The following is a 27,282-nucleotide window of genomic DNA, read 5'->3' as shown; positions in this document are numbered from 1 at the left end:
CTCCAAGCTTGTTTGAATTGCATTTATTTCAGGGTTGCTTATCAGTTTCTTAACCAGGCTTTTCCATTTATATTACATCGAACATTTTAATCTCCAACCTACAAGTTATGTTGCTAAAACCAGAAGTTATATTCTAAAACATATGATTCATGAACCAGATTTTTGCAACATTAGCAATACATACTTATAATATACATTGTAATTGTAAATACACATCTATTAACTTTCTTGACATTTAAGATTCTGATGAAGTATACAACACATAATTTTACAACACACATACGATTTATTTGAGTTTTATTTACAAAGAATCATAAATATAACAAAGACTTTAGATGTTTTGTTTTGCAAAGCTTTTGGACTGGACAACTGCATTTTTTAAGCACAAGATCTCGTAAAATTAGAATATATATGAAAGAGCTGGAAATAAGGCAGAATTCAGGTGGTAGTGCAATTAAAAAACACCCTTACCCTCTAAGATTAAAATGAAGAATAATAAAACAGGAATTTTTATTAAAATCACATTTCTGATTTTTTTCCTATTTTTTCCATTCAAATGTTACTTCTGCCAGATGGAATTTCCAGTGTAAGTGTTCACACATGTCGTTCTGAATGACAAGCAGGAATCAAAATGTGAGCAATGCCTTTAACGTATACTGCTACCATTGAGTTTGAAAGTAAAATAATTTAAAAATAAACATTTTTTTCTCTAAGCTGTATAGCCAACTGATTTTCAGATGTTACTGAATTTATTTCATAAATCACTTTTTAATTGCAGGTAATGAATTCTCACAACCTGATTATACATTATAAAATGGCTATACCAACTATGAGGAGAAATTATCATTGATATGTATAGCACATGCAAACCTCTTTGTACTATTGAATATTTGCTGTATATTGAACTAATAACTTGATGCTAGAATAATTCATTCGGAGGAGAGTAAACATCACATGAACTGATTGCTTAGCAATTACTAATGTCCATTGACCCTGGGCTGATAAAAGGAAAATCAGCAGTGGTTTTTGCCCCCAATCATTATCCAATGGTTCCCACTGAAAGGACCATATTTGTGGATGTCAAGGGCACACAAGGCTTAGATGCAATGCCCCCTCCCCGCCTATGCCACAGTTATTAAACAGCCTGTTGCCATTCACTAATTAGATTCACCCATGAAAATGTCCACTCTAACAAGGTACTAGAGAGCAGTAGAACTATTCCAAGACTGACTTGTTACATTCAGGAAAGGGTGAGAAAAATGCTAGAAAATTGCAGGAAAAGTTCATAATAGAAACATTAAGCTTGTTTGCTCATCAAAAGGTCTCCAAGCAAATTTCTGACATCTTAACATTTTAGAAGACACTTTAAAGTAGTTATCTTCATTTTAATCTCTTGGTTCCCTTGCGTGTATTATAAAATGGATTAACCGATGCCTCTAAATTCTATAACAGGTACAGAATATAGAGAATGTATATTCAAAATGGAGGCAGATACAATCAACTAATCTCACAAGTTAAATGTGGCTTGCTAAGTCTGGTTAATTTAGTTTTCTTTTGCTCAATGTCCTTAGGCAAAATATTGTTCACATTGGAAATTGCTTCCATTACATCCTGGGGTCACACTGTTGTTCAGCCTAAAGATGATTGTTAAGTATATGAAATGTGAACAGAACTTCCATCAGTTTTTTTTTACCCTTAAGGCAAGCTTCTTTGCTTCCCACCTGGCAGCTGGAATGAGAACTGATGAAATTGCAAAAGTATTTTTCAGTATCAGAGGGATTTGGGCTGAAAAGCCATATGTCGCAGAAATCTGTGACTTAAACCACTCAACTTGAAACGCCTTTTCCATCTATTCAAATTATTATGTAGTTTAAGAAAGCTAATGTAGTTGCATGATTTTATATATTGCATGACTTTTTAGTTGTAACATTTGATTAATTTATCCATATCAAGGGAAATCACAGATGTAGAGTGAGAACTTTAATGTTGGCACCAGTACTTTGAATCTACTTCTTTGTGTTGTGTTTTCCTTTTACTCAATTGGACATTCATACCCCATGAGCATTTCACAACCAAAAAGCCTTACAAGAAAATGCTGCATCAACCCAGAGGGACAAAAGAGTGGCTGGCTTAGAAACCTGTTCCACTTTAATTTTCCCTGCCTCCTTCCCTGTGAGGGAACTACTGGCCTCTATTCTATACTTCACACAGTGATGTGGATAAACATTTCAACTTCATGGTGGAGGAGATCGTTGAAATTAATACACATCCCACTCTTTTGTGGCAACACAAAATTTTTGTCACTCCACAGTGCCTTATCTTGAATCTACATCTAAACTCAAGTGATTTAATATCTTTTAAGATATGTACTTTTAAAGTGGAAAGTTACATGTATTGACAACATACATGGAGGGATCAGATGCATGTGGAGCAATAGACAAATGACAATGAGTTATAAGATTGTAATTCAATTGAGTATTTCTGAGAACCTGATTAACAATGAGAGAGCCCCAGGCATTTTACATATCCCAGTAGGATTGTAATTCTTAATTAATACTTTTCGATCCACCAGATGTTTGATATTCTATACATAATGTAGTCTGTAATTTTTTTTTCAAGTTACATTTCTCCACCATTAAATGATTGCTGCATTGCCTATAGTTAAAGCAACATGTTAAGGTGAATGTGTAACAAGAGTAATAATGACTCGGATCTAAATGCATAAGTAATGTATTTTCAGCTCCTACATCACAACATCATATAACAAGGAAGGGAGGTCAGCAGTGAATTAATGGGAAATGCACTGCACACTATAAGGGAATAATTCAAGATAATGTAATGTACTTCCTCTAAATTGCTGTGTTTGTATATTGACATTATTCAATACCTTAGATACAATATTTCTAAATATTGTATTGCTCAGTAATGTAAAATGCCCTGCTTCTAATCTATCAATTATACTTTGTGTGCCATTGTGGCTGGCCTTATGAGCTGCTAAATTTAGATTGTTTGAGAGCTGCTGCTTAAATTACTAATTCTGGTAAGAATGGTGACTGCATATAAACTAAAGCAGCTTTCTGAGCAAGAAATGTTAAACGCTGGTGCTTTGCAACATCAAAATTTTATTGCTTAGCAAATTATTTTTATAATTTTTTTATAGGATTGGGAAACCCTATGACATGTACAAGCAATATTTCAAGTCTGGAGCTGTGACATTGTAGTATATATTAAACTTATCTTGTGTTAAAATGTTTCTTTTTAATTTTCAACAACATAATCTGTAAAATTCTTCCCGCCTTTACCTATATTATTTCATCAAAATCAAGGTAAATAGAAAGCAACTTCAAATACAATTCTAGTACAGCACAGAATCCTATTGTGCCTATCCACATCTTGTTTAGTCCCATCTTATTCAACTCCAATGTACCATTTCACTTCGCCTTCACACCCATCATACCAAATTTCTGTACTTATTCCATATATCCATTATCCCGTGGTGGAACATTGTTTGAATCTCACATCTTGCTTGTATCATATGCATTCTTTTGTTCATATTCTCTATTTCTGCAATCATAAACTAAGCTAAATTACACACCTACATATGTATTATTCATTCCCCTCAGTATTTTAAAATATTCCAATATTCACGTTCATGTTCAACCTTTTTTTTAATAGTAAAAACAAATCAACTTCTGTAAGTTTCATGTCATAACTTGAAGCCACAATTCTTTGCATTATTCTCACTGCTATTCTCAGTATGTTCACCAATGAACAATGTTGCTTTGCAGATGGGAGCCTGAAATTTCCATTGAGCTTTTCTTGAATCTCCTGTTATAACTTTGGTAAAAGATCAATAGAATGGCCATTTCTGCCATTCCTCCCAATTTTCTAATAATTTTCCATGAAAGCTGTGACAGTAGGAGAACCTGATGTTGAACGTAGTGTGGACAGCCTGGGGGGAATTTCTGAAGGGTTTTTCAGATCGCCTGCCCTAACTTTGGTATAAAATCAGCAGAGAAGCCATTTCTGCTATTCCTTCCCCAGAGTGTCCAAAACGACGTACAATATTCTAATTCTAGCCTTACTGGTGAGTCATTGTAAACAGGTCAAATTATAATCAAATGTTTATGAGACGTACCTCAGTATTTGACAACTGTGTTGATAACACAGTTTTGACTTAAGTGAATGCTACACCAACCTAAAGTGAACCTATGTAATATACTCTCTATTTTATGGCTTTAATGATGTTCTGTGAGCTGTATATAAGATTCTTGCTGTTGTCTATCTAATGTTTTGTACAAATATGACTTTGCACTATGCCCTATTTATGAAGCAATTGTATTACCCAATCCCAATGGCAATAGTTCCAAAAAGCATTGAGAACTGCTGTTACCCAGCATTTGAAATTGAGGAACTTTATTTAGAATTCTTACAAAATGTAGTCTACTCTAGATATGAATTGCTACTCCATGCAGGGAATTCACACTGACAAAATCATTGGTGGTCATTCCTATTATATAAGAGTCCTCATTGAAGCCATCAATGGCTGATACCTGGTGGCACTCTTGCCTCTGACTCAGAGAGTTGGGGTTTACAGCCCTGACCCAGAGACTTAAGCACAAAAATCTACACCAGGGGTGACATTTTTTAGATGAGACATTAAGCCAAGGTCCCATCTGCTCTCTTAGATGGGCTTTAAAGATCTTATGATACTATTTTGAAGAACAAATGGGAAGTTAACCTTGTTGTCCCGGCCAATAGTTATCCCTTAATCAACATCACTAATGGCAGGTTATCTGGTCATTATAACTTTGCTGTTTGAGGCATCTTGCAGTGCACAGGTCAATATTTCCTACACAGTGGCTACATTTTGGAAGTATTTGTTGGCTGTTAAACACTTTGGGACATCCTGAAGTCATGAAAGTTGCTATATAAATGCAAGTCTTCCTTTCACTATGTTTAGCAACAAAGCTCTCCTTTGAGTCTTGCCCATAATCTGGAATCAAATTCAAATTCATTAATTATAGTTATAACTATATTATTGTTACAGACATGCACATAATCATAAGTGCAGACGTTTCATTGAAAGATATCAACATGCTTCAGAAATACAATTACTTTAATGCAAAATACATATTTTTGTTAAGTATTTTTTGTTGGTGTTGTTTAGATTGAATTATTTATTAGGCTGTGGTGCAAACAGCCTGCCAACTGGCTACATTTAACCTTTAATTTACAAAAATCCTTATCCAAGCATAACTTTCATCCAAGCATAAATGTTCTTGGCAGTCCAATGATACATTAATCAGGATTCAGCTGTACATTCACCATTCCCTCCGAACTAGAATTTTCAGTTTTCCTGGATGTGAAATTATTTTGGCTAAAAAATGATTAACTTAAGCTAAATGCAGCTTAAAAACAGTGGCCTACTGTTAACCATATCAGAGTCACTGATATGAGGTAACTGATCAGCATTGCCCTTCAAGAATCCAGAGCACCACTGTGAGTGGCATCAAGCCTCCTCTCACAGTCAATGTTGGATATGGTGGATTTTGTACTTAGTATATTTTCATTAGGTAAATTTAACCCAGAAGCATATTCTTTCTGATTTTGTACGTTTTTTTTTCCCCTATCTAAATAAACTTAAGATATGGTAACTATTAATGTCACGTTTTGGGGTTTTCAGACTATTTTTCCACAAACTTTTTTTGGAAGACAAGTTACTTTTCAAGCCCAATATTTCAAAGCATTATTTATTTGCACAAGTTTAAAAAGGCACTGAGTAGTAGGTGGTTAACATGATAACAGAAGTTATTTTTATTCCCCAAAGAGTATAAACAAAAGCAATTTGTTGATAAAAGCAAAATACTGCAGATGCTGGAAATCTGAAACAAAAACAGAAAACGCTGGAAAAACTCAGCAGGTCTAACAGCATCTGTGGAAGGAAAAAAAGTTAATGGCCAGAATTTTGACATTGGAGTGTAGGGGTGCTTGGTCTCTTCACCTGCCCGCCAACCTTAAGGTTGGACGGGCAGCGTTGATAACTACTTTGATTGGATTTTTAATGGCCTTAATAGGCCGTTGACGGTTTGGTGGGTGCACAGCTGTCACCGGCGCATGCCCACCGAACGTAATATCTAAATGACGCGTGCTGATGTCGGGATGCACGCCCGACATCACCACATGTGATGTTGGCATGCCGGGCTCGGCCCCGCATGCTGATGTCAAAATTCTGGCCATAGAATAGAATCATAGAATAGTTAGAGCACAGGAGACCATTTGGCCCATTATGTCCATGTCAGCTCTCTGCAAGAGCAACTCACCTAGTTCCATTCCCCCATCTTTCCCCATAGGCCTGCAAATGTTTTCTCTCCAATTAAGTATCCAACTGTCTTTTGAAGACCTCTATTAAATCCACCTTCACCACACTGTCAGGCAGTCCATTCCAGGCCCTAACCACTCACTGCATAAAAATGTTTCTCCTCATGTTGCCATTGCTTCTTTTGCCAATTCGCTTATTATTAATTACATTGGATGTAACTGTATTAAAATGCAATAAATGTTTATGATATAGTATTGCTGTAATATCTGTTGTGTTAACAGATGGTTCATTAATTGCTTGAATCTGATGTTTATCTACTATGTTTGCATTTATCTTGAGATAAATATTTATTGAGCTCAAATCATTTTATGTACTCAGCAGAGGTAATAGCAACACAAATCACCAGCAAAATGGGACCTGTTATGTTCACAGAGGAGAAAAAATAATTCATGTTAAGCATAACATACAAATTGGGCAGAGGGGTTTATACTGCTGTTAATTTGCTCATTGTGTTGAGATTTAAACTAGTACAGAACCAGGATCCAGATGAGCCACCTTTTTAGATCTTACACTGGAACTAGCTTAACAAGAGTTTACACTAAAGCCTTGAGAACTGGCAATGGACCTGTACAAGTGTCTTGTAATAAATAGGCTAAATTGTAATTAAAAAATACCAATGTCCCCAATTCACTTCTCTGCAGATCTGTTTCAACAACTTTGTAAATAGTTTGGCAATACTACCAGTTTAAACTGAGTAGCATGCTATAAAATTTCACAGGGTTCTGAGACGAATAGACTAGATTAGGCTGAATAATTTATCTGACAATTAATACAGAAAATGTAATTGTGATTCACAGGGTTAGCCGTGTTAATATAGTGCAAGTATGCTATCAATAGTGGTGTAAATTTCCAGCCTATCAGTAGAGTATGGCAAAGCTCAAGTCAAACCTGTTATTTGTCTAATGCACAGTTATATGTACAAGAATAGAACAATACGTGGATGCTGAGATAAATAAATTGCGTAAGCAGATCAATAATAAATGCCTCAAAAGACAAAAAGAGTCTTTACACTAGGACTCACATTTATTGACACCTTTAACTTCGCTAAACATATTAAAGCATTTTACATTTGGACGTGAGAAGTCAGCAAGAGTAGGAGGGGACTTATGGGAGGTAACTGAAGGTGCATTCAAAGAAGTATTTCAAGGTGGAGAATGATGCAACAAAGCAATGCAGCATTGTTAGTTCTAGACTTTGGAGATAAGATGGTTGAGGGCTCTCCCAGTGATGGTAAAGTGAAGAGCATGATCTTTAAAAATTATTAAATTAAGTGTTAGTAGGTGATCCTATTGTGGATAAGACTGAAATCTAATTCTAACACTTAATAATTATCAAGAACCATTAGATAGATAATTGGTTTATTGAAAAATCATCATGGTGGCAGGTACCAAATTGTCAAGATGATACAAATAAAACAAGTAATCATAACTCATAACATAAGCCTGAATTTTTTAGGCGGCAGGCGGGCTTGGTGGGAGTGGGCAGGGACGGTCGCATCTGCGGTTGGCTCCGCGCCGCCATTTTACGCAGGCGAGCCAATTAAGGCCAGCATAAGACGTATACATGCAAAAGAGCGCTTCAAACTCCCTGAGGCATGGACCTGCTTCAGGGAGATTGAAGGGCTTTTCAAATTATTAAATGAAAGGTTTAAAAATTTATTTAAACATTCCCCTCATGTGACTGTGTCTCATGGATGAGATTTCCTAAAAAACGCAAAGGCCGCTTGGGCTTTTCACCTGTCCACCAACCTTAAAGTTGGACAGGTAGTGCTAACAATTACAATAATTACTTTGTTAAAGCCTTAATAGGTCGTTTACATTTCGGCGGATGTGCAGCTGACTCCGGTGCGCGCCCGCCAAATGAAATATCACGGGACAGCACGATGATGTCAGGACAGACGCCCAACGTCATCATGTGTCATTTTAAGCATCAGTGTGCCCACACACATCAAATGAAAAATCCTACCCATTGTTGCAGACATAAGAATAAAGTAGAAAATAATAAAAGGATTGCACAATTATGAACATTTGAGTATACAAATAATTACAATGCGTTTCAAAATGCAGGTCTCCTTAATTTACAGAATAATGTCACCCCCTTGACCTCAATGGCATTACCATCGCTGAATTCCCCCACTATCAATGTCCTGGGGGTTACCATTGACCAGAAATTGAACTGGATGAGCCATATAAATACTGTGTCTACAAGAGCAGGTCAGAGGCAAGGAATCATGCGGTGAGTAACTCACCTGCTGACTACCCAAAGGCTGTCCACCATCTACAAGGAACAAGTCAGGAGTGTGATGGAATACTCTCCACTCGCCTGGATGAGTACAGCTCCAACAACACTCAAGGAGCTTGACACCATCCAGGACGAAGCATTCCACTTGATTTGCACCCCTTCCATAAACATTCACTCCCTCCACCACCAATGAACAGTGGCGGCAGTGTGTACCATCTACAAGATACACTGCAGAAAATCTCCAAGGCTCTTTATAGAGCACCTTCTAAACCCACAACCATGACCACCTGGAAGGACAAGGGCAACAGACAAATGGGAACCCCACCATCTGGAAATTCCCGTCCAAGCCGCTCGCCATCCTGACTTGGGATTATATCGCTGATCCTTCACTGCATCAAAATCCCTCCCTAACCTCTTTGGCAGAATTTTAGATTCGGCGTGCAGGGGCAGGCCTGACACATCTGAATGTAAAATGACACGCGATGATATTGGGTGTGCGCCCCGATGTCATCATGCTGTCTCGCGATATTTCATTCAGCGGGCACGCACTGGAGTCGGCTGCATGCCCACCAATAATTGATAGGCTTATTAAGGCCATTAAATAGGTAATTAACATGAGTTTTACACTGCCCAACCAACCTAATGGTTGGCGGGCAGGCGAAAAGGCCAAGCAGTCTTTTTGTTTTTTAGGAAACCTCATCCACGAGCGGGATGAAGTTTCCTAAAACTATTACAAATGAAATAAAAACGTTCTTTGAAAAAAAAATGTACCATTTCATGTGACACAATCACATGAGGGGACATGTTTCATTAAATTTCTCATGTCTTTATTTTTTTTTTATAAAGCACTTCAGTCTCCGTGAGGCAGCTCCATACCTCAGGGAGATTGAAGCGCTCTTTCACACGCATGCGTGAAAGAGCACTGGACCTGACTCTCCCTTCTCCTCCCCGCCCGCATGTGGGCCTTAATTGGTCTGCCCACGTGAAATCGTGGTGCCGAGCCAACCACGGGTGGCAGACAACTTCGCGACTGGCCACACCCGCTCCCGCTGAGCTTGCCCCTGCCGAGCCCGCCCGACGAATGGAAAATCCTGGCCCTTATGTTCCTATGTTCTAACAGCACTGTGGGTGTACCTGCACCACAGGGACTGCAGTGGTTCAAGAAGGCAGCTCACCACCACTTTCTCAAGGGAAGTTAGGGATGGGCAATAAACGCTGGCCCAGCCAGCGACGTTCACGTCCCATAAATTAATTTTTAAAAATTAAAGATCCACTACATTCTGCATTTCCTATTAACATCCATAAATCATATGTTATCAGATTGAGTTAATTAAATTCTCAATCATCTACATGCTACTTCTGAGATTTATATAGCTGGGCTATCTTCTAGTCTATTCGCTCTATATCTTAGGATGGTGGAATGGTGTCTTTTTCCTTAATTCCATTTCTCATTTACTTTTACGTGGTTGTGGCAAGAAATATTGGCAATGGGAAATGGGATTCAAGAGTTTTCTTGCCAACTCTCTTTTGGTAAGGGAACATACATTCAGTTGTTTAATTGTGTCAGAGTAGCTTTATAAGCATTTAAGATAATAAAGGAGACAATGATACGTAGGGTTTCTATTCTCTGTGTGGGGGGATAATGGCTTGCACTAGATGTCTGGTATCCTCTATTAACATTTTCTTTCTGCCTATATGGGTGGTAATGAAGCAACGCACATGAAGTGCTAACCTATCTGTCCCTTTCTGGTGCTGATTGACTTTATCTAATTTCCAAACTTGTATATTTTTACATCCTATTTTTTGTGTTCTTAGATTCTTTTATCCCTACCGTCTAATGAAATTTCTTATGTTGTGTTTACAGAGTCCCAGCTGAGCTCAGATCAGGAGCAGAGCCCGGGGGAAGAAGGCGAAAGCCCAACCCAACATACAGCCTGTTCATACAGCTCTCCCGCAGAACTCACTCCCAACTCCACCACATCTCTCCCAACTTCCTCCATGGATGAGATTCAGATGGAATTGCAATGTGTTGATCTTTGGAAAAGATTTCACGATATTGGCACCGAAATGATTATTACCAAAGCTGGAAGGTATCAGACAAGATTTCTTTTTGATCATTTGAATCTGTGCCATTTTAGTAGAACTCAGCCTGAAGCACTATTTAAAGGCTTATTTCTTTCCAATGATATTCATGCTAAACTACCAGTTCCTACAGTTTTTCTAGAATTGTCACTCAAAGCTTGCTATCATCACTAGCTCCCCAACCCACAGAGCATTGGTGCTAAAATTTTTTTTTTAATTAGTCCCTTCTTCATCATTCTTCACCAAGCTTTGCAGCCTTATCTTCTAACTTGCAGCCTTCGTTCTTCTGACTCTGGGCTGTTCTTTGTGCACCCCACCCCTCCACCTGCCTTCTTCTATTCCACTGTCAGTAGCAGAATCTTTGGTCACCATATCTCTACACTCTGAAATTCAGTCCCTAAACTCCTCCTAGTAACTTGTTTCTCTCCTTTCAAAAATCACCATTAAGTGTATCCTTTTGACTGTTCTTTTGATTAGTTCCTATAATTTCCGGTTGCTGAACCCCAATTTCCTGTAAAGTAATTTGGAATGTTGGTAGAAGTGCTACATAAATGTGCACTGTTGTTGAAACAAATAGCTTCAGCATCCCATGTAAGGGAGCTACAGTTCCCAACTATCCAGTCAGCCCTGTTGTAATTTCACATGTCTGGAAATAGGAAGTGAGGTTAGTATTAGGCTGGATTGCAATCTGCTCAACAATGGAATCACATACTAACACTGAATGTAAATGATGTTTATTGGGCAGGGTCACAGAAGGGTCCCAGTGCCTTTTGGGCTGAATCCCAGCAAAGAAACATTCTCATCAGAGCAGAAGGGAAGAAGAGAAAATTGATCAGAAAAAAAAAATCAAAGGCAAACAGTTAAAAATGTTCACCACTCGTTACACTTATTACATTTTTAAATTTATAGTAAATTATATATTTTTCAAGAAACACCCTTAATTCTCCGCACCCACTCTACATGGAAGATTTTGCAACATAGCCAAGAATTAACAAAACTTGGATTCATGAAACTTGAAGCTGCCAACAGCTGGCTTGGAATACAGGAATTGAAAAGGAAACTATTCAAATCACTGTTCCCATGAATTAAAAAGTTGAAATAATTTACTTAACCTTTTCCCTCAATATTTACATTTTTGGAGATGATTTATTAACAGAAATGTTGATTTGAGCTTTATGGATTTTTTTTGGCTTAAGCCTTTTAGAAGCTGTGATTTAAAAATACACAGTCTGAAATTCTGACTGTTATGCAGGGATGGCGCCTGCCTGTGCCCACCAACACTGATAGCACCATTGTTGGCAGGGTCTGCAGCAGCAAGTTTCATTTGAATTAGGTCAGTGGGTGTCCATGGCACAACGGGTGAAGCTTCAGTGCCCATGTGCACCTGAAAAATTATCTCTCCTGCCTTCCATTGGATGACAGGCCAAGTTTCCTTTCAGCTCTGCCCCAACAACCCGTGCAAGCTTTTGATACAGATTATTGGCAAAAAAATAGCAATTCTGGAGTTCAGTCTGTTTCCCTTGCCTAAACTGACAACCTCACCCTGCTGGGGCTACTTGCACTAATACCAAGTTCTTTGTGTCTCACTCAGCATACAGGTGTTCAGTACTAATTCCAACTAAGCTGCGGATGTGGGAACTTCAAGGGTAGGTAAGATCCTACCACAACACAGCACCCTTGTAAAGGGTGGGTGGAGGTTCTAACCCTTACAAGGCTAGCTGGAAAATTATAGAATTGGCAGGGGCCAAAGCACAACTGGGTGCCTTCCATTTTCTGGTAGGTTCTGCCAGAGTGATGCCAGCCAGGAATCTGGTGGAAATCCAGAGTCCGGGTGTATTTATTGTGGATTAGTTATAAGAATCTCCCAAGTATTGCCCTTTTCAGTATTTTCCTCAGCAAAACTTATACGATTAAACCTAGTCCAAACAAGGCATTGTACTGATTTAACAAGTGTGCACTGTAGTACACGTATCTGCATTCTGATATAAACCTGTTGCCTATTTGAACCCGTTCACCATTTCCATTGATTATATATCATTTTATTTTTCATTCTAGAACTTGTTTTTTCATAAAGTGAACTCCCTCTCTCAAGCCACACTCTGTCCTTCTCCTCTATAGAATGTCATCTTCACCAACATGATGCACTGTTCCAAAACAGAAACATTTGTTTATGGCGCACTTCATGCAGCTGCTAAGAAAAGTATCAGGGAACTTTGAGTTGACTTGGCCCATGATTTTACTGCCCTGTCCAGAGTGTTAACTGAAATTAGGAATAAATAAGGAATCATTGATACAAGACTGATACCATTCTGTATAATATCATAGTGCTGCTGCTCCAAAAAAAATCTCTGAACCTGATGAAACTTTCATCTTGCAAGTAAACAGCTTGAGCAGGGCATTACTCTGAAAATGTTTTCAAATGAGTCATTGAAAATATAATGTGAATAGGATTGGGAAATAACCACACAGATACTGCTGACTATTTCAAGGAATTGTTTTCAGAATCTTACCCTGCACTGATTTCATTCAGAACTAAATATAAGTGTATAACATTGAAAAGTTTAAAGAGGAAGGAAATCCCTGAGGCAGTCAAAGTTAATAAAAATAGGCCTTTAATTCCCTTCTCTAAAATGTTTCTGCCATACAATTTCACTTTCAGTTATTCCCTTGTTGAAATTTTTTTGAGTGAGGGCAAAGGCGAAAATGCAAAGTGGCATTAAATTTCATTGCAATGAATTCTGAGCACACAACTCTCTTGCATTATGCATACATGTCACCACTTATTCTGTGCTCAACAGGCCATATGTAAAATGACTGGTACTCAAAATCCCTTTGAAAAGTAAATTTGAATCTGTACAAGAATGGGCAGCTTGCAAATCAGGTTCAAATAGAATTAACCCTTCTTGGACTCGCCAACTTTCAATTATGTGGAAACAAGTTTCCCTTTGTTTACTTTCCTAGGGTGCAGAAATTGGCTATTATGGAATACAATGAAATTCCAAATAATTCTGACTTTCCTATTATATGATCTGGAGCAAATTAAAATTTGCTCTTCATTTTTGATGTTGTTTTATCCCTGATTCCTGCCCATTCTTTCTCTCCCAGGATCTGTTGTCACATATAGCTTCCTTCATCCAGAATACACTGTGTTTATGTTGTTGATTATGTTGTTACTTACAGAGGTCAAATGGGGTAATAAAAGGGATGCATACTAAAACACTGGGGCCATTTTCAACTTTCCAAGGCCCTGGTGTCAAGTCGGAACAAATCAAAACAAAACGTTCAGAACCAAGACAAGTTGACTCATTGAAGTGGAAATATTAATTTTTCTTAGGAATAATTAGCAAAGTTGACTGCCTCCTATTTTGATCAAGCATCATAAAACTTCAAAATGTGCTGTTCCAATGGTGTGGAACTGATCAAGAATTTATTAATAGAATTCAAACCTTTATGGTGTTCAGAGCTTTGAATAACAGCTGATGAGCATTGACTAAACATCATCATTTTATTTTTTATTCTGAAACTTGCTTTTTCATAAGGTGAACTCCCTCTCTCAATCCACACTCTGTCTTTCTCCTAGAATGTCATCCTAACCAACTTGATGCACTATTCCAGGACAGAAACATTTGTTCACTGTTTATGGAGCTCTTCGTCCAGCTGCTAGGAAAAGTATCAGGGAACTTTGAGTTGCCTTGGCCTGTGATTTTACTGCCCTGTCCTGACTGCTAACTGAAGTTAGGAATAAATAAGGAATCATTGACACAAGACTGATATATACATTCTGTATAATATCAAAGTGGTGCTTCTCCAAAAAAAATCTCAGTGACCCTGATGAAAGAACTTTGAAATTGTGTGGTGATGGCATGTAATTTTGATGTTTACTGAATGTTCCACCTCAGGTTATGTATAATAGCCAAACTCCATAAATTATAAACTAGAGGATGAGCTAACATTTAAAATGTTCCCATGTTTTAAAATCTAAGAATGTGATGAAGGAAACTAAAAGATATTTCTCTCCTGCCAGAGAGGAAACTATGTGTGAAGGTTTGGCGGGGACATTGAGCATTTTTAAGATTTGAGTAGGGGAAGAGGGAAATATAATATATACCAAAAAATGATGTTTCCTCTCAGCAGAATGTTGAGGCCTAAAGAAAAGAAGGAAAACTGGAGGGGGAATCAATTCCCAGACTGCTCTTCAGCACTCACTGCTCTGCTAGTTAACAATCTGTTTGTACTCTGTCAGGGAATGATAATGGCTTGTGGAGTGGAGGGAAATATAAAACCTATGAACTAACTCATTATAATTAGAAAACATGGTTAATTTTATTCACAGGCGAATGTTTCCGGCAATTAGAGTGAAGATCACAGGGCTGGATCCTCATCAGCAATATTACATAGCAATGGATATCATCCCTGTGGACAACAAGAGATACCGGTATGTTCCACAGCAATTGGGCCACTTTTGTTTAGCTGTGTGTATATATTTAATTTCAGCCCAAAAATATGAGCTCCAATCTGATTATTCCATTATCATTTAATAACATAGATACCAACTTTGCGAGAGAAGGTGTACTTTGGAAGAAGAACTACAACAAGATCATTATCTAAGTCAAATTAACATCCACATATCTTAATGAAGCATTTCTGTTTGATAGGGTTGTTTCTCTTTGTTTGCTTCTCAAAGATGTTTCCAAATGATCGTCAAATTAAAATATGTCTAATATGTGCATAGTCATTGAATAATTCATTGTAACAGTTAAAATGAAGCATCACATCAAATGTATCTGATCTGCTGTAAATTTTCAATTGATTTTGTTATTAGTTTAACATTTTTTATATAACTAACTTTAGCTTGGCTTATTTAACTAAGTTTAGCTCGGTTTCTTATGGGGTAGGATTTTCCACTCTGTGTAGGCACGCGCCCAACTCGCCCAAGCGTGAAATAGTACACGATGATGTCAGGCAAGCATCCCGACGTCATTGCGCACTCGTGCTATATTTTGGTTGGCAGGCATGCACGGGAGTTAGCAGCATGTCTGCCGACAATTAAAAGACCTATTAAGGCCATTAAAGTATTAATTAAGTGCTATTTTTCACTGTCCGTCAACCTTACGGTTGGTGGATGGGTGAATCTGCCAGCCGGCCTTTGGATTTTTTAGGAAACCTCATCCACAGGTGGGGTGATGTTTCTGTAGTTAAATTTTAAAAAAATCTTGGTGTGGAATTTTTCAAATATGCATGTAAAAGTGAGTGAATCAGCTGTGTGTACATTTTTTCCGTATTTTTGAAAACCTTATTCAGTGGTTTAAAAACATTCAGTTCCCTGAGGCAGCTTGCTGCCTTCAGGGAACTTTCTGCGAGTGCTCCCCTGTGCATGCACAGACTTTTGTGCTCGCATTCCTCCTGCCCCCACCCTGGCAGTGCTGATCTTCTCTGGCCGTTAATTGGCCAGCCAGAGTGAAATCACGGTCAGGGGCCGATCGCGGGAAGTGGGCCATTCCCAGCCGCTCCCAGGCCCGCCCAACGACCTGAAAATCCTGCCCATGATGTACTTGAGGTTTACTATCACACACATAGTTAACAAAGAATATTGCTCAGCAGCTCTGACTTTTGGCCAGGGAGATCCTATTTATATTGTCTAGCTGAAACCTCTCTATTGTTCTTCGCATTAGGGTCTGCATATATGTGCACTGCTCCTCTTCTAGCAATGTAAGGTGAAATATTTATAATATGTGTTCAGCAGCATCAGCATTTTTTAAATACTTAAGCTAATTCAAATGCCCATGAAAACATTTTACACATGGTTCAACAACTTACAGTTCAGCCCCAATTTTACAAGCTGTCAATGGCAGCCAGAGCCTTGCTTCTGGATTGCGCAAGTTGTAACATCATGCACCTGATCAGCTCTGCACTGTATTTTATGACTGGGAAGTTTTGGGGTAGAAAGAAGTCAGCACAGCAAACAAGCACAGACTCCATTTAAATCAGAAAAGTGGTCAGCTGAAGTCCCAATCTGAATTTTACAGCAGTCGACGAGGCACTGCCTTAGCTTGCATCTTGTCCGTATAAAATAGGTACCTATCTGCATGACCTACTTCAGCATAATGCTTAGAGCAAGACTTCTAGTCTTTTGGTTAATGTGGAGTATAGCTTTCTTCAGTAGTGAACGTTTATTTACTTTTACGTTTGGAGTTCTTGCTGCCTTTATTCTCCTTATGCATTTGTGTCTTTTTATTGAAGGCATCAGCTTGCTAAGTAAAATTTTCCTGAAGTACTGACAATTGCAATACAAATTACGTACAACAAACCTGAAAGAATGGAAACAACTTTGGCTATTTTCATACTGCTGCATGATTGGATGGAAACAATTCACAAGGAAAAAATATTCAACATCAACATTGGCTGTTGCTAATACCCAATGGCCATCTTTATGGACAGTATGACTCCTATTCAGTGTATCAAAGGAGACCTGTTTTCACCACCTGCATGTTTCAGCCATGAAACTTTTGTTATGCAATAGTCCATAATCTCAACCTTACTTGAAGGTCCATAGGAATGAATGGATGCTGTTTGGAGAATCAGGGCTGTCCAGTGACTCATGACCCTAATTAGAAACCCCCATTATGCAGATGAGCTCAGTAAATTGAGGCTCATGCTATCACCCAAATTACTGTCAAGTGAACGAGAGGAATTTCAAGCAACAATCATAAAATTTTAAATGTTCACCCTTGCCTTCAAGTTTTTCCAGTATCACACCCCTCCCAATCCCTGTAAACTCCTCCATCTCTATAACACAGTGTGAACTCTGTGTTCCTTAGTCTCTAGCCTCTTTATGCATGGCCCACTCCCTTGACTGCACCATTAGTGGATTTATCTTAAGTAGTCTAGACAATAAGCTTTGGAATTCCTCTCATAGACCTCGCCACCTCGCTGTCATCCTTTAACAGCCTTCTTGAATTCTACCTCCTTGACAAAGTCACCCTTCCTAATATCTCTCTCTTTGGCTCAGTGTCAAATGTTGATAGATTATGCTTCTGTGAAACACCTTGGGACATCTTCATACATTAAAGGCACTATAAAAATGCAAGTTTTTGTTGCTGAGAGGAGTGTAAAAGTGAAAAAATAATAAATGGAGAATATTTATTAGACAGTGGCACCATGTCTCCAAACTCACTCTTGCCAAACCTTTCCATGACTCAAAGGGTCATCTCCTTATCATGGGTGAACCGTGCCAGCATACTTTGTTCTTTGTCTGTTCTGGTCATTTTTTTGTGTTCCAGCCTGATTGGTAAGCAAAGCACATTTAGGAAGAAATTAGCAACTGTGTGATCACTCCAAACAGCATTCCAAACTATCTGCTTACCTATCCTAGACTGTTGCTCAATGGTGTTGCTGCTGTGACTCTTTGCAAGCTAAATGTCAATGTGCATCCCTGTCCCCAGGATCATTATGCATTCATCCTGCCATAATCAATGGTCAACCCATGTTGCTAACTTCAATCACTGAGCATTCAGCAGTGCCATGGCTGCTGGGACACTAATGATGACCTCAGTGCTGGGCTAATATACCTGCCCGTGGCGCCCCAGCCTCACCGCCACTGGTGGACCTTGGTGCATGGCACCTCTCCGGATCGAGGGCCTCCTTCTCGAACCAGCTAATGATGGCCAGCTGGGCTGGCCCTCTGCCAGTCCTCAACCACTTGGCAGCATTATGAGCATTCTGCTCCTGAAAAGGAGAAAAGAGCATTGATTAGTGCAACTTGTGCCTGGAATCTCTTTGCTGCTGCCCCACTTCAGCCAGAGTGGAACATTGCAGGGCTCCAGTGCCTCCTCACCCCACAGCTGCTGCACACTCACACAAAGATGCCAGGCCTGTTCCCTCCCGCCACTTGGCCAAATGCAGCCTACATCACATTTGGCACCACACGGTCCAACCTTGCAAAGCAAGGAGGCGCAAGCATGTGGAACACAAAGTCCAGCAGATGGATTGGTGCCCTGCCACCTGGAAGCTCCCCTCCCAGCATGTCAGCACCCTGACTTTGACATGTTTCGCAGTTGCAGTACTGCACCTCGGTGCAGATCCCCCAGGTTGCCCCCAAAACAGTAATGTGGGTCTCAGTGTACTACTTGCTGCAGGTGCAGAACCCATCTCCTCACCAGCCTCTCAGGGTGACCTTAGCATGGGCAATACCTGCTGGCCCACCCAGTGAAGGACACATGCCATCAAAGATTCAATGTGGTTACCACACTCAGAGTTGTAGGGGGTACGCCCAGGGGGAAAGCCTACCCGTTGGGTTAAGTGACCAATGCCAACATGGTACTCACCCTTCCAGAGTGCAGAAGGTCACTGAAGCGCTTGCGGCACTGGATCCAGGTGCGCCGCACCATGTCACGGGAGCTCACCACCTCCGCCACCTCCTCCCAGGCACGTTTTGTCATGTGGGGGGCCTCCTCCTCCTGACCCTCGGAATGAGGACCTCCCGCCACGCTGCCACCTCCTCGAGGAGGACAGCAAGGCAATCATCTGAGAAACGAGGGGCACAGTGCCCCCTGCCCTACCCTCCTGCCTGGCCTGCTCACCACCAGCCCTCTGGGGAGCCCTTCCACTGGCCATGTTTGATAGCATTTGAAAGGCTGCAGGAGCACTTTTAAACAGGCCACAGGGTCACCATTGGACCCGGCGGTCATAGCAGTCCCGCCGCTGCCCACCCACTCTCGCTCTCCTTGGGAGCCACGTTTCACGCTGAACCTAATTGGTCCACCCGTGTAAAATGGCAGTGCGGACCCGATTGTGGGTGGCGATTGGGTCCGCGCCCACCTGCGCCTGCTCCCGCATGGCCCACCCAACAGGCAGAAAATTCTGCCCCAAGTGTTTGTAAGTAAAGGTGATTGCACTTACCGTGGCACTTCCTCTGATGTCACTGAAAATTTTTCACATTTTATCCTTGACATGCCAATCTCCAAAATTACATTCCCTCATTTCTCCAGCCTTGCATCTTGTTCTTCAAATTCAATATCTGGATGACGTTTGGTACCAAAGAATGCCACCATTCTTTCCTGTTTGTCCTATACAAGATCTCCAATGTGGGAGTCTTAAACATAACCTCCTTGGCAAAAGAAGTCTCCCCAAAGCTGTACTTTACACCTCCTTTCAATGCAAGGCAAAATAAATAAAACAATCTTCCCCTCAATGGCAAGTAGCAGCCTTTCTGAGGTGGTGGCCTGCTCTATATTGAGACCGACAGGTTTAGACAAATGCAGGCCTGTCTTTCTACACATTGAAATAAATGAAAAATAGATGGAGGATGAGTCTTTTGAAGTTGCTTCTTAATTAAATTTATTCATTCATTGTGCATGTTTGAAGTGCAGGAGAGTAGGACGACTTGAGGTAAAAAAAGAACAAATCAAAAAAATAGGGCATGTTGCTAATATGAGAATGTCACAATAAGTTTATTTCATATTGTACTACTGTATTTACTTTAATAGCCATAGAAGATTCTGATTATGAGTTTTTACATATATGACGAGTGAAAACCAACTATCAGAAACAATTTAACATGTAAATTACATAAATTTAAACCTCTTAGTTTGAATGTTCAACAAATAAAAAGTTGTCCACATTCTGACCTAGCTTTTAGTTTGTGCTCACTATCAAGTCACCACCAGTCACAGAGATCTTATTACTCTTTTGAGTTTCAGTTACTATTCCAATAACCCAAAAGTAAACGGGAGCAAGCTATTTTAGGAGGGTTTGCTGATTTTGTGATTTGTTTTCTTTCTGACTGCAGATATGTTTATCACAGTTCAAAATGGATGGTGGCTGGGAATGCCGATTCGCCGGTGCCTCCTCGGGTTTACATCCATCCAGATTCTCTAGCTTCTGGGGACACATGGATGCGACAAGTCATCAGCTTTGATAAACTCAAGCTTACAAACAATGAGCTGGATGATCAAGGACATGTATGTAGATAAAAATTTATATTTTAATGACTGGTCCTGAAATATCTCATTTCATATTAATGTTACAAACCTGCACAATGTTCAGCCATTGAGCAAATTTCCTCAGACTAATTGCCACTGCAATTAAGTAATGAGTTAATGAGCAGGTGCACAGCACCAAACTCTTTAGTGGATTACTTTTGTAATCGTGTACCTCTGAATTTAAAGTTCACTTATATTTTGACATTTTTGCATTTCAATTCCATGGTTCTCATCACTTTAGGATGGATGTCAAGGCTGTAAAGAGGGTGCAGAAAAGATTTATGAAATTGATTCCAAGAATGAAGAACTTAGTTATGTGGATAGATTGGAGAAGCTGAGGTTCTCCTTAGAAAAGTGAAGGCTGAGAGGAGATTTGATAGAGGTGCCTAGACAGAGGAGGTAGAGAGAAATTGTTTCTACAGGTGGAAAAGTCAAGAACCAGAGGATAGAAACAGAGGACACATGTTTAAGGACATGGGTAAGTAAAACAGAAAATGCTGGAAAAACTCAGCAAGCCTGACAGCATCTGTTGAGAGAGAAACAGAGCTAATGTTTAGACTTAGTATGCCTCTTTTTCAGAGAAATAGAAATGTGATGGAATTCATACTGTTTAAGGTGGGGTGGAGCAGGTAGAGCAGGATAAAAGTGATAGGTGGGGGCTAGGGAGAGATTGACCAAGATGACATGGGCACAAGACAAAGGGAGTGCTAATGGTAATGGTAAAGACTAAAGAAGGTGCTGATGGTGGCATAAAGGTGAGAAAGCAGAATGTGTTAATAGCAGAACAAGAGTCAAAGCTCTGTGAAAGAACAACATGGAACAAGTAACAGATGGCCCTTTTGAGGGGGTCTTGGGGGGGGCTGGGGAAAAAGGATTAAAAAAGGATAAAATAATGAATAAATTAATAAAAATGAAAACAATTAAATAAAAAATAAAAATAAATTTTTAAAAAGGGATTTAAAATGGGGTGAAGATAGAGGAGACAGCTCATGGTCTGAAGTTGCTGAACTCAATATTAATCCCAGAAGGCTGTAAAGTGCCTAATCGGAAGATGAGGTGCTGTTCTTCCAGTTTGCGGGAACATTGCAGCAGGCCAAGGGACGGATATGTGGGCGTTGAGAGCAGGATCATGTGTTTAAATGGCAAGACAGAAATGTCTGGTCATGCTTTAGGACAGACCAAAGGTGTTCTGCAAAGTGGTCACCCAGTCTGCATTTGTTCTCCCCAATGTAGAGGAGACCGCATTAGGAGCAGCAAATGCAGTAGACCAAGTTGAGGAAGTGCAAGTGAAGTGCTGCTTTATCTGAAAGGAGTGTTTGGGCCATTGGACAGTGAGAAGGGAGGAGGTAAAGGGGCAGGTGTTGCACCTTGAGTGATTGTATGGGAAGGTGCCATGGGAAGGGGATGAGGCGTGACAGGTGATGGAAGAGTGGACCAGGGGTCCCTACAGAATGCTGACAGGAGCGGGTGGTGAAGAAAAGATGTGTTTGGTGATGGCATCATGCTGGAGTTGGCAGAAATGGCGGAGGATGATCCTTTGAAGGCGGAGGCTGATGAGGTGAAAAGTGAGGACAAGGAGTACCCTATCATGGTTCTGGTTGGCAGGGGAAGGGGTAAGGGCAGATGGGTCGGACACGGCTGATGGCCCAGTCAACCACAGTGTGGGGGTGGGGAAGCTTTGGTTCAAGAAGAAGGAAGACATGTCAGAAGTGCCATTTTGGAAGGTGGCACCATTAGAACAGATGCAACAGAGGTGAAGGAACTGAGAGAATGTGATGGAGTCCTTTCAGGAAGCAGGGCCTGAGGAGCTGTAGTCGAGGTAGCTGCGTTAGTCGGTGGGCTTGTAATGAATGTTGGTGGACAGTCTATCACCAGAAACGGAGACAGAGAGGTCAAGGAAAGGAAGGGAAGTATCGGAGATGGACCATAAAAGTGATAGGGGGTGGACACTGGAAGCAAAACTTTTTCCAGGCCCCGATGAGAGCATGAAGTGGCACTAATACAGTCATTGATGTACCAAAAAAAGAGTTATGGAAGTGTTCCTGAGTAGGACTGAAACAAGGAATGTTCACCATACCCCGTAAAGAGGCAGGCATAACTGGGGCCCATGCTGGTACCCATTGCCACACCTTTTATGTGGAGGAAGTGAGATAAGTTTAAGGAGAAATTGTTCAGGGAGAGAACATGAGGAAGGACTCTTTTTATGCAGTGAGTGGTTAGGATCAGGAAGGTACTGCTGAGAGGGTGGTGGAGAAAGATTCAGTTGTGGCTTTCAAAGGGGAATTGAATAAGCAACTGAAGAGAAAAAAATCTGCAGTGCTATGGGAGAAAGGATGGGGAAGCAGGACCAGCTAAGATGTCCTTGCAGGGAGCCATTATGAACACTACAGGCTGAATGATCCCCTTCAGTGCTGTAATCATTCTATGATTCTGTTATCATCAGGTAATTCTGGACAGAATATCATTTTACAGATTTATTTTCCAGATATTGTCCTTTCTTACCTGATTTCGGATCAAAGTTTTCAAATCAGATTGTGAAAAATTAGACTTTAACTAAGAGACTAATAAATAGATTCAAACCTGAATCAGTGCAAACCTGACACAATGGGCAGCATTTTGTCCTTGGTGGGGGTGCTCGGCGGGGACAGACGGGGTGGTTGGGAGGCCATCTGCCGTCCGCTGCCCACGATTGGCAACACACCATGATTTCATGTTTGGCCCGCCCAGCGTGGAATGCGAGAGACAGCGCTCAGTGCTGCCTGTGTGGGTGGGGGGAGGAGGGCGAGCAGGCCTAGTACGAACTTCGCGCATGCGTGCGAAAGAGCGCTTCAATCTTCCTGAGGCCCAGAGCTGCCTCAGGGAGATGAAGCGCAGTTTAAAAAAACAATGAACAAAATAAAAATGTCATAAAGCATGACTCTGTCACATAAGCAGGGACATGTTTTTTAATCCAAGTGTAAAACTTTTATTTTATTTTTATTTGCTTTAGGAAACCTCATCCCAACGGTGGATGAGAGTTCCTAAAAAGTGTAATGGCCGCTTGGTGTTTTTGCCTCCCTGCCAACCCTGAGGTTGGATGGGCAACGTAAATTTGATTTTATTTCTATTGGCCTTATTAAGGCCTATTAAGCCTTTCAGTTGTCAGCGGGCGTGCTGCCAACTCTGGCATGCATCTGCCAAACGAAATATCACAGGACTATGTGATGACATTGGGACGCTTGCCCGACATCAGTGTGTCATTTTACGCTCGCCAGGTCGGGCACGTGTCCGCCTGCCAAGCTTAATATTCTGCCCAATATATATAAAAATCCTGCTCATTTGCATAATTTGTCCAAGATCTAATTGCTCCTAACTTGATAAATATATGTACAGCCAATCCTACGTTTTGCAAGTCTAGTTGCAAGAAACTTTTGGAAATGTCTGATTATTGCATAGGACTAAATTTCAGCAAATTACTTGGATGCAGTGTTTGATATTTGTGATTCAACTAATAGGAATAGTTTTCATGAAGCATAAATCAGTAATGATAAAATGTATGGGATATATTAATTTCAAAAACAGATGCACTGTTAATTGTTTTAGCATAAAACTATTTTTAAAATTAAAACTGACGGTCAAGGGATAATTGCAAACTTAAACTGCTCTGCACTCTATGATGGCATCATGCCCTCTAAGGTCAAAAGTAGCACAGACCAGATGTAATCCAAATCTTTCACTCCGAATCTGTGCCACAACTCCACTTCTGAAGAACACTCTGTACTGCTTCAGTGGTGCTTTCCATTCACCATACTTTCCATTCTTGTGTACTCCAAATTGGGGCTAACTCAATGAGAACTTGCATGCTGTGGATTTATGTCCAATAGGAACTGGATTGGCAGTCAAACCTCATTCCCTAGCAGTTTTTATAAAAAAGCCGCTACACCATGTGTGTCAGGTGCATTCCAATTCAACTTCCAGAAGTCAAAGGACAATGTCTAGCCTTCTGCACTGCCCAATCCACACATAATGTTTTTATTTAGCTTTTTTTTTAAAGCTACAGATTAACATGCTTGTGCGTGATATGCATGGTGATATACTGTTCTAGACCTTTGTTTATGTTAAGGAAAGGTATTCTTTGTAGTATGAATTAAAGTGTGCCCCTTCTTGTTCCTACTTTTTTGTCCGACAGTTACAATTCAAAGTAAAATTAGTTGTCATATCTTATTTGTAGAACACAAAGCACAGTTGGCAGATTCAGATTACACTGCTAGTTCAGCATTGTTGAAGTTTGTACAGAGCTTCTTGACAGCAGAGGTCTATGTTTGAGTGTTTGAGCACTTGCATAGATTCTACTCCTGGGTCTTGTTTAACAGAATGTTATGATAGCACATTCAGGATATCTCTCATTACATTAAAAATAATCAATGCAAGTTTATGAAGTTCCTAGGATAGCCATGCAATTTTAAAACATGGCTTTGCACTAGAATAGATTACACACTTGAGTGTCTGAATCTTTAAAATTAATTTTATTTCAGCTACAGCTATGTTAACATCAATGTGAGGTTAAAGTGGTAGTCTTATTACAGTTGCAAAAATCCAATTTTCACCATAGTTGTGCTATACATTTCACAATGACTCAAAAATAAAACCTGTTTGCATAAACACAAAATATATAACATACTATAGCTGCTTTACCAGTACTAAATGTGAGTATTACTTTGGACATGTGCCAACTTGGAGTTGGACTGTGACGTACCAATCTCAGTTCACAGGACTTTGATAAAACTCTTCGGAGTAATTTGTTTGTTTTTCCTTCAGAGAAAGGAAACCTTCATTCTCCCTTCAGTTTGGGCTGGACTGCATCCCCAGTTCTGAAGTCATGGAGGTTGTAGTTTTTTTTCAATGGTACCATCACTCCCTTCATGGTAGAAACTGTGTATTTGTCCACCTGGCATGATTTGACCTGAAATTGTGCCCCAGAGAACAGTGTTCCAATAAATCATACTGCCAGGTCCTTTGCACTGTCATACGGAGGAGAGCTTCACAATTTTTGGGCTGTACTAAATGTAGGTTCCTTAAGTGAAAGGATCATATTCCAATCAACTGTACACTAGATCCCTCAAGAAAAGTGAACAAACCTAATTTCTGTCTGGATTGAATTACAAACCAACTCATAGAGGTGGAACAGTAATGTTTTAAGGCACTTTGCCACCAAGCCATAAGAATAAATATTTACAGGGTCACTTAATAAATGAAATGAAATTCAAATATAAACTTCATGGTAGTTAAGTATGTCAGTACAATAATTTTGGCCAGACATTAGGTCATTATTTTGACACTCTGCAAATTATTTTAATAATTAACTGCATATGGACATATGCTTAATTTTCTCTGTTTATGTACAACAAGCTACAGATGGTCGCCATTTTCAACTAATTATGTTGTCCAATTAGAATATAACATTTTTCCTGATTCAAAATCTACTTTCAACTGATGATTGAGAATTATTTATTTGTATTTAATGATGGTTGCAATAGCCTCCACTGCTAATACATTGGCCTGAAAACAATATAATACCAACAACTGCTACAGCCAATGCCAGCCTGGCTTATTGCTGAATTGATAAGCCTCCGAGTTGAGTCTCAGTCCGAGCTCATTGGAAACGCTTCTCGTTTTCTGTTCTGCCGCAATGCTGCCTATTCAGGCGGCGTTTCTCCTTCTGATTTTAGTAGTGGTACTGATAGGAGGGTGGAAGAGGAAACACATTTTCAAGAGTCGCTGTTAAAAATAGAAAAACAAACATAAGAGGCAACAAGAATGACCTAAAAGAGGGACTGTGCCTTTTTTAAAAAAAAATTAAGTTGACTGTCATTTAATACTTGGACTCGCTACTAAATTGTTCGGTAATGAGCCATATGGTTTGTCAAGTAAACGAGTCTGCTCTTTGTTCTAAGAAAAAATGCAACGTGAATTTGGAACCTCAAGTTTTTTAGGCTAGTATTTATCAGTGAAACGAGTTAACTACAATTAAATAATAATTTCCAAAGGCATTTACAAGCACGTTTCATTTTGAATTCATACGAACATATATGGGAACATAACAAGATGACTAATTGGAAAAGAGCAGCTGGTAGAGTCTGCCACATACTCCCATGGCCCAACATCCACTAGCAGCCACGTATTCAACTAGTTATTCCAGGTCCTGTTAACTCAATGGAAATAATATCATGGCAGAGAAATGTTATTTTTACATCCAAATCAGTTTCATTGAATCACAGTCTAGCTGGGAACAAAGTTTATAACGTTATGATCTAACCAATTCACTAATATTCAGAGGTCCGAAGACCGAGAGTTATGGCTGTGCTCCGAATTGACCCTGTAAGTTTTTTTTCAGTCTGATTAAAAAAGATCGTTAATAACCTGGTACCGAATTTTTTGACCATTCGTTGAATAGACTCTGCTTAAACGCCGAATTGAGCAAATAACCGTTGAATTCAGGTAGCACTTGCTCAGTGATAAGGGGCTCGCCAGAACAGTAACAGATGTAAAATCAGGTCAAATTGGTTACTATCGGTTGCATCAATTAAAGTTTAGCAACTCATTAATTTCACATTCCGC

The 27,282-nt window shown here is 39.8% G+C and overlaps 1 protein-coding gene across 1 annotated transcript in view; it reads left to right on the top strand.

Annotated features, from left to right (window-relative positions):
* Positions 1–27,282, top strand: part of tbx15 (T-box transcription factor 15) — a 90,400-nt gene that overhangs the window by 24,986 nt on the left and 38,132 nt on the right. Inside the window, exons 2-4 of the mRNA XM_041211509.1 lie at positions 10,488–10,713; positions 15,039–15,140; positions 20,493–20,664. Of these exons, the coding sequence (XP_041067443.1) occupies positions 10,488–10,713; positions 15,039–15,140; positions 20,493–20,664 (500 nt within the window). The remainder of the gene's footprint in view (positions 1–10,487; positions 10,714–15,038; positions 15,141–20,492; positions 20,665–27,282) is intronic.

The sequence above is a fragment of the Carcharodon carcharias genome, chromosome 18 (assembly GCF_017639515.1).
Source record: "Carcharodon carcharias isolate sCarCar2 chromosome 18, sCarCar2.pri, whole genome shotgun sequence".
Taxonomy (NCBI): domain Eukaryota; kingdom Metazoa; phylum Chordata; class Chondrichthyes; order Lamniformes; family Lamnidae; genus Carcharodon; species Carcharodon carcharias.
Note: the sequence above shows the minus strand (reverse complement) of the source record. Positions and strands in the feature narration are given on the sequence as shown.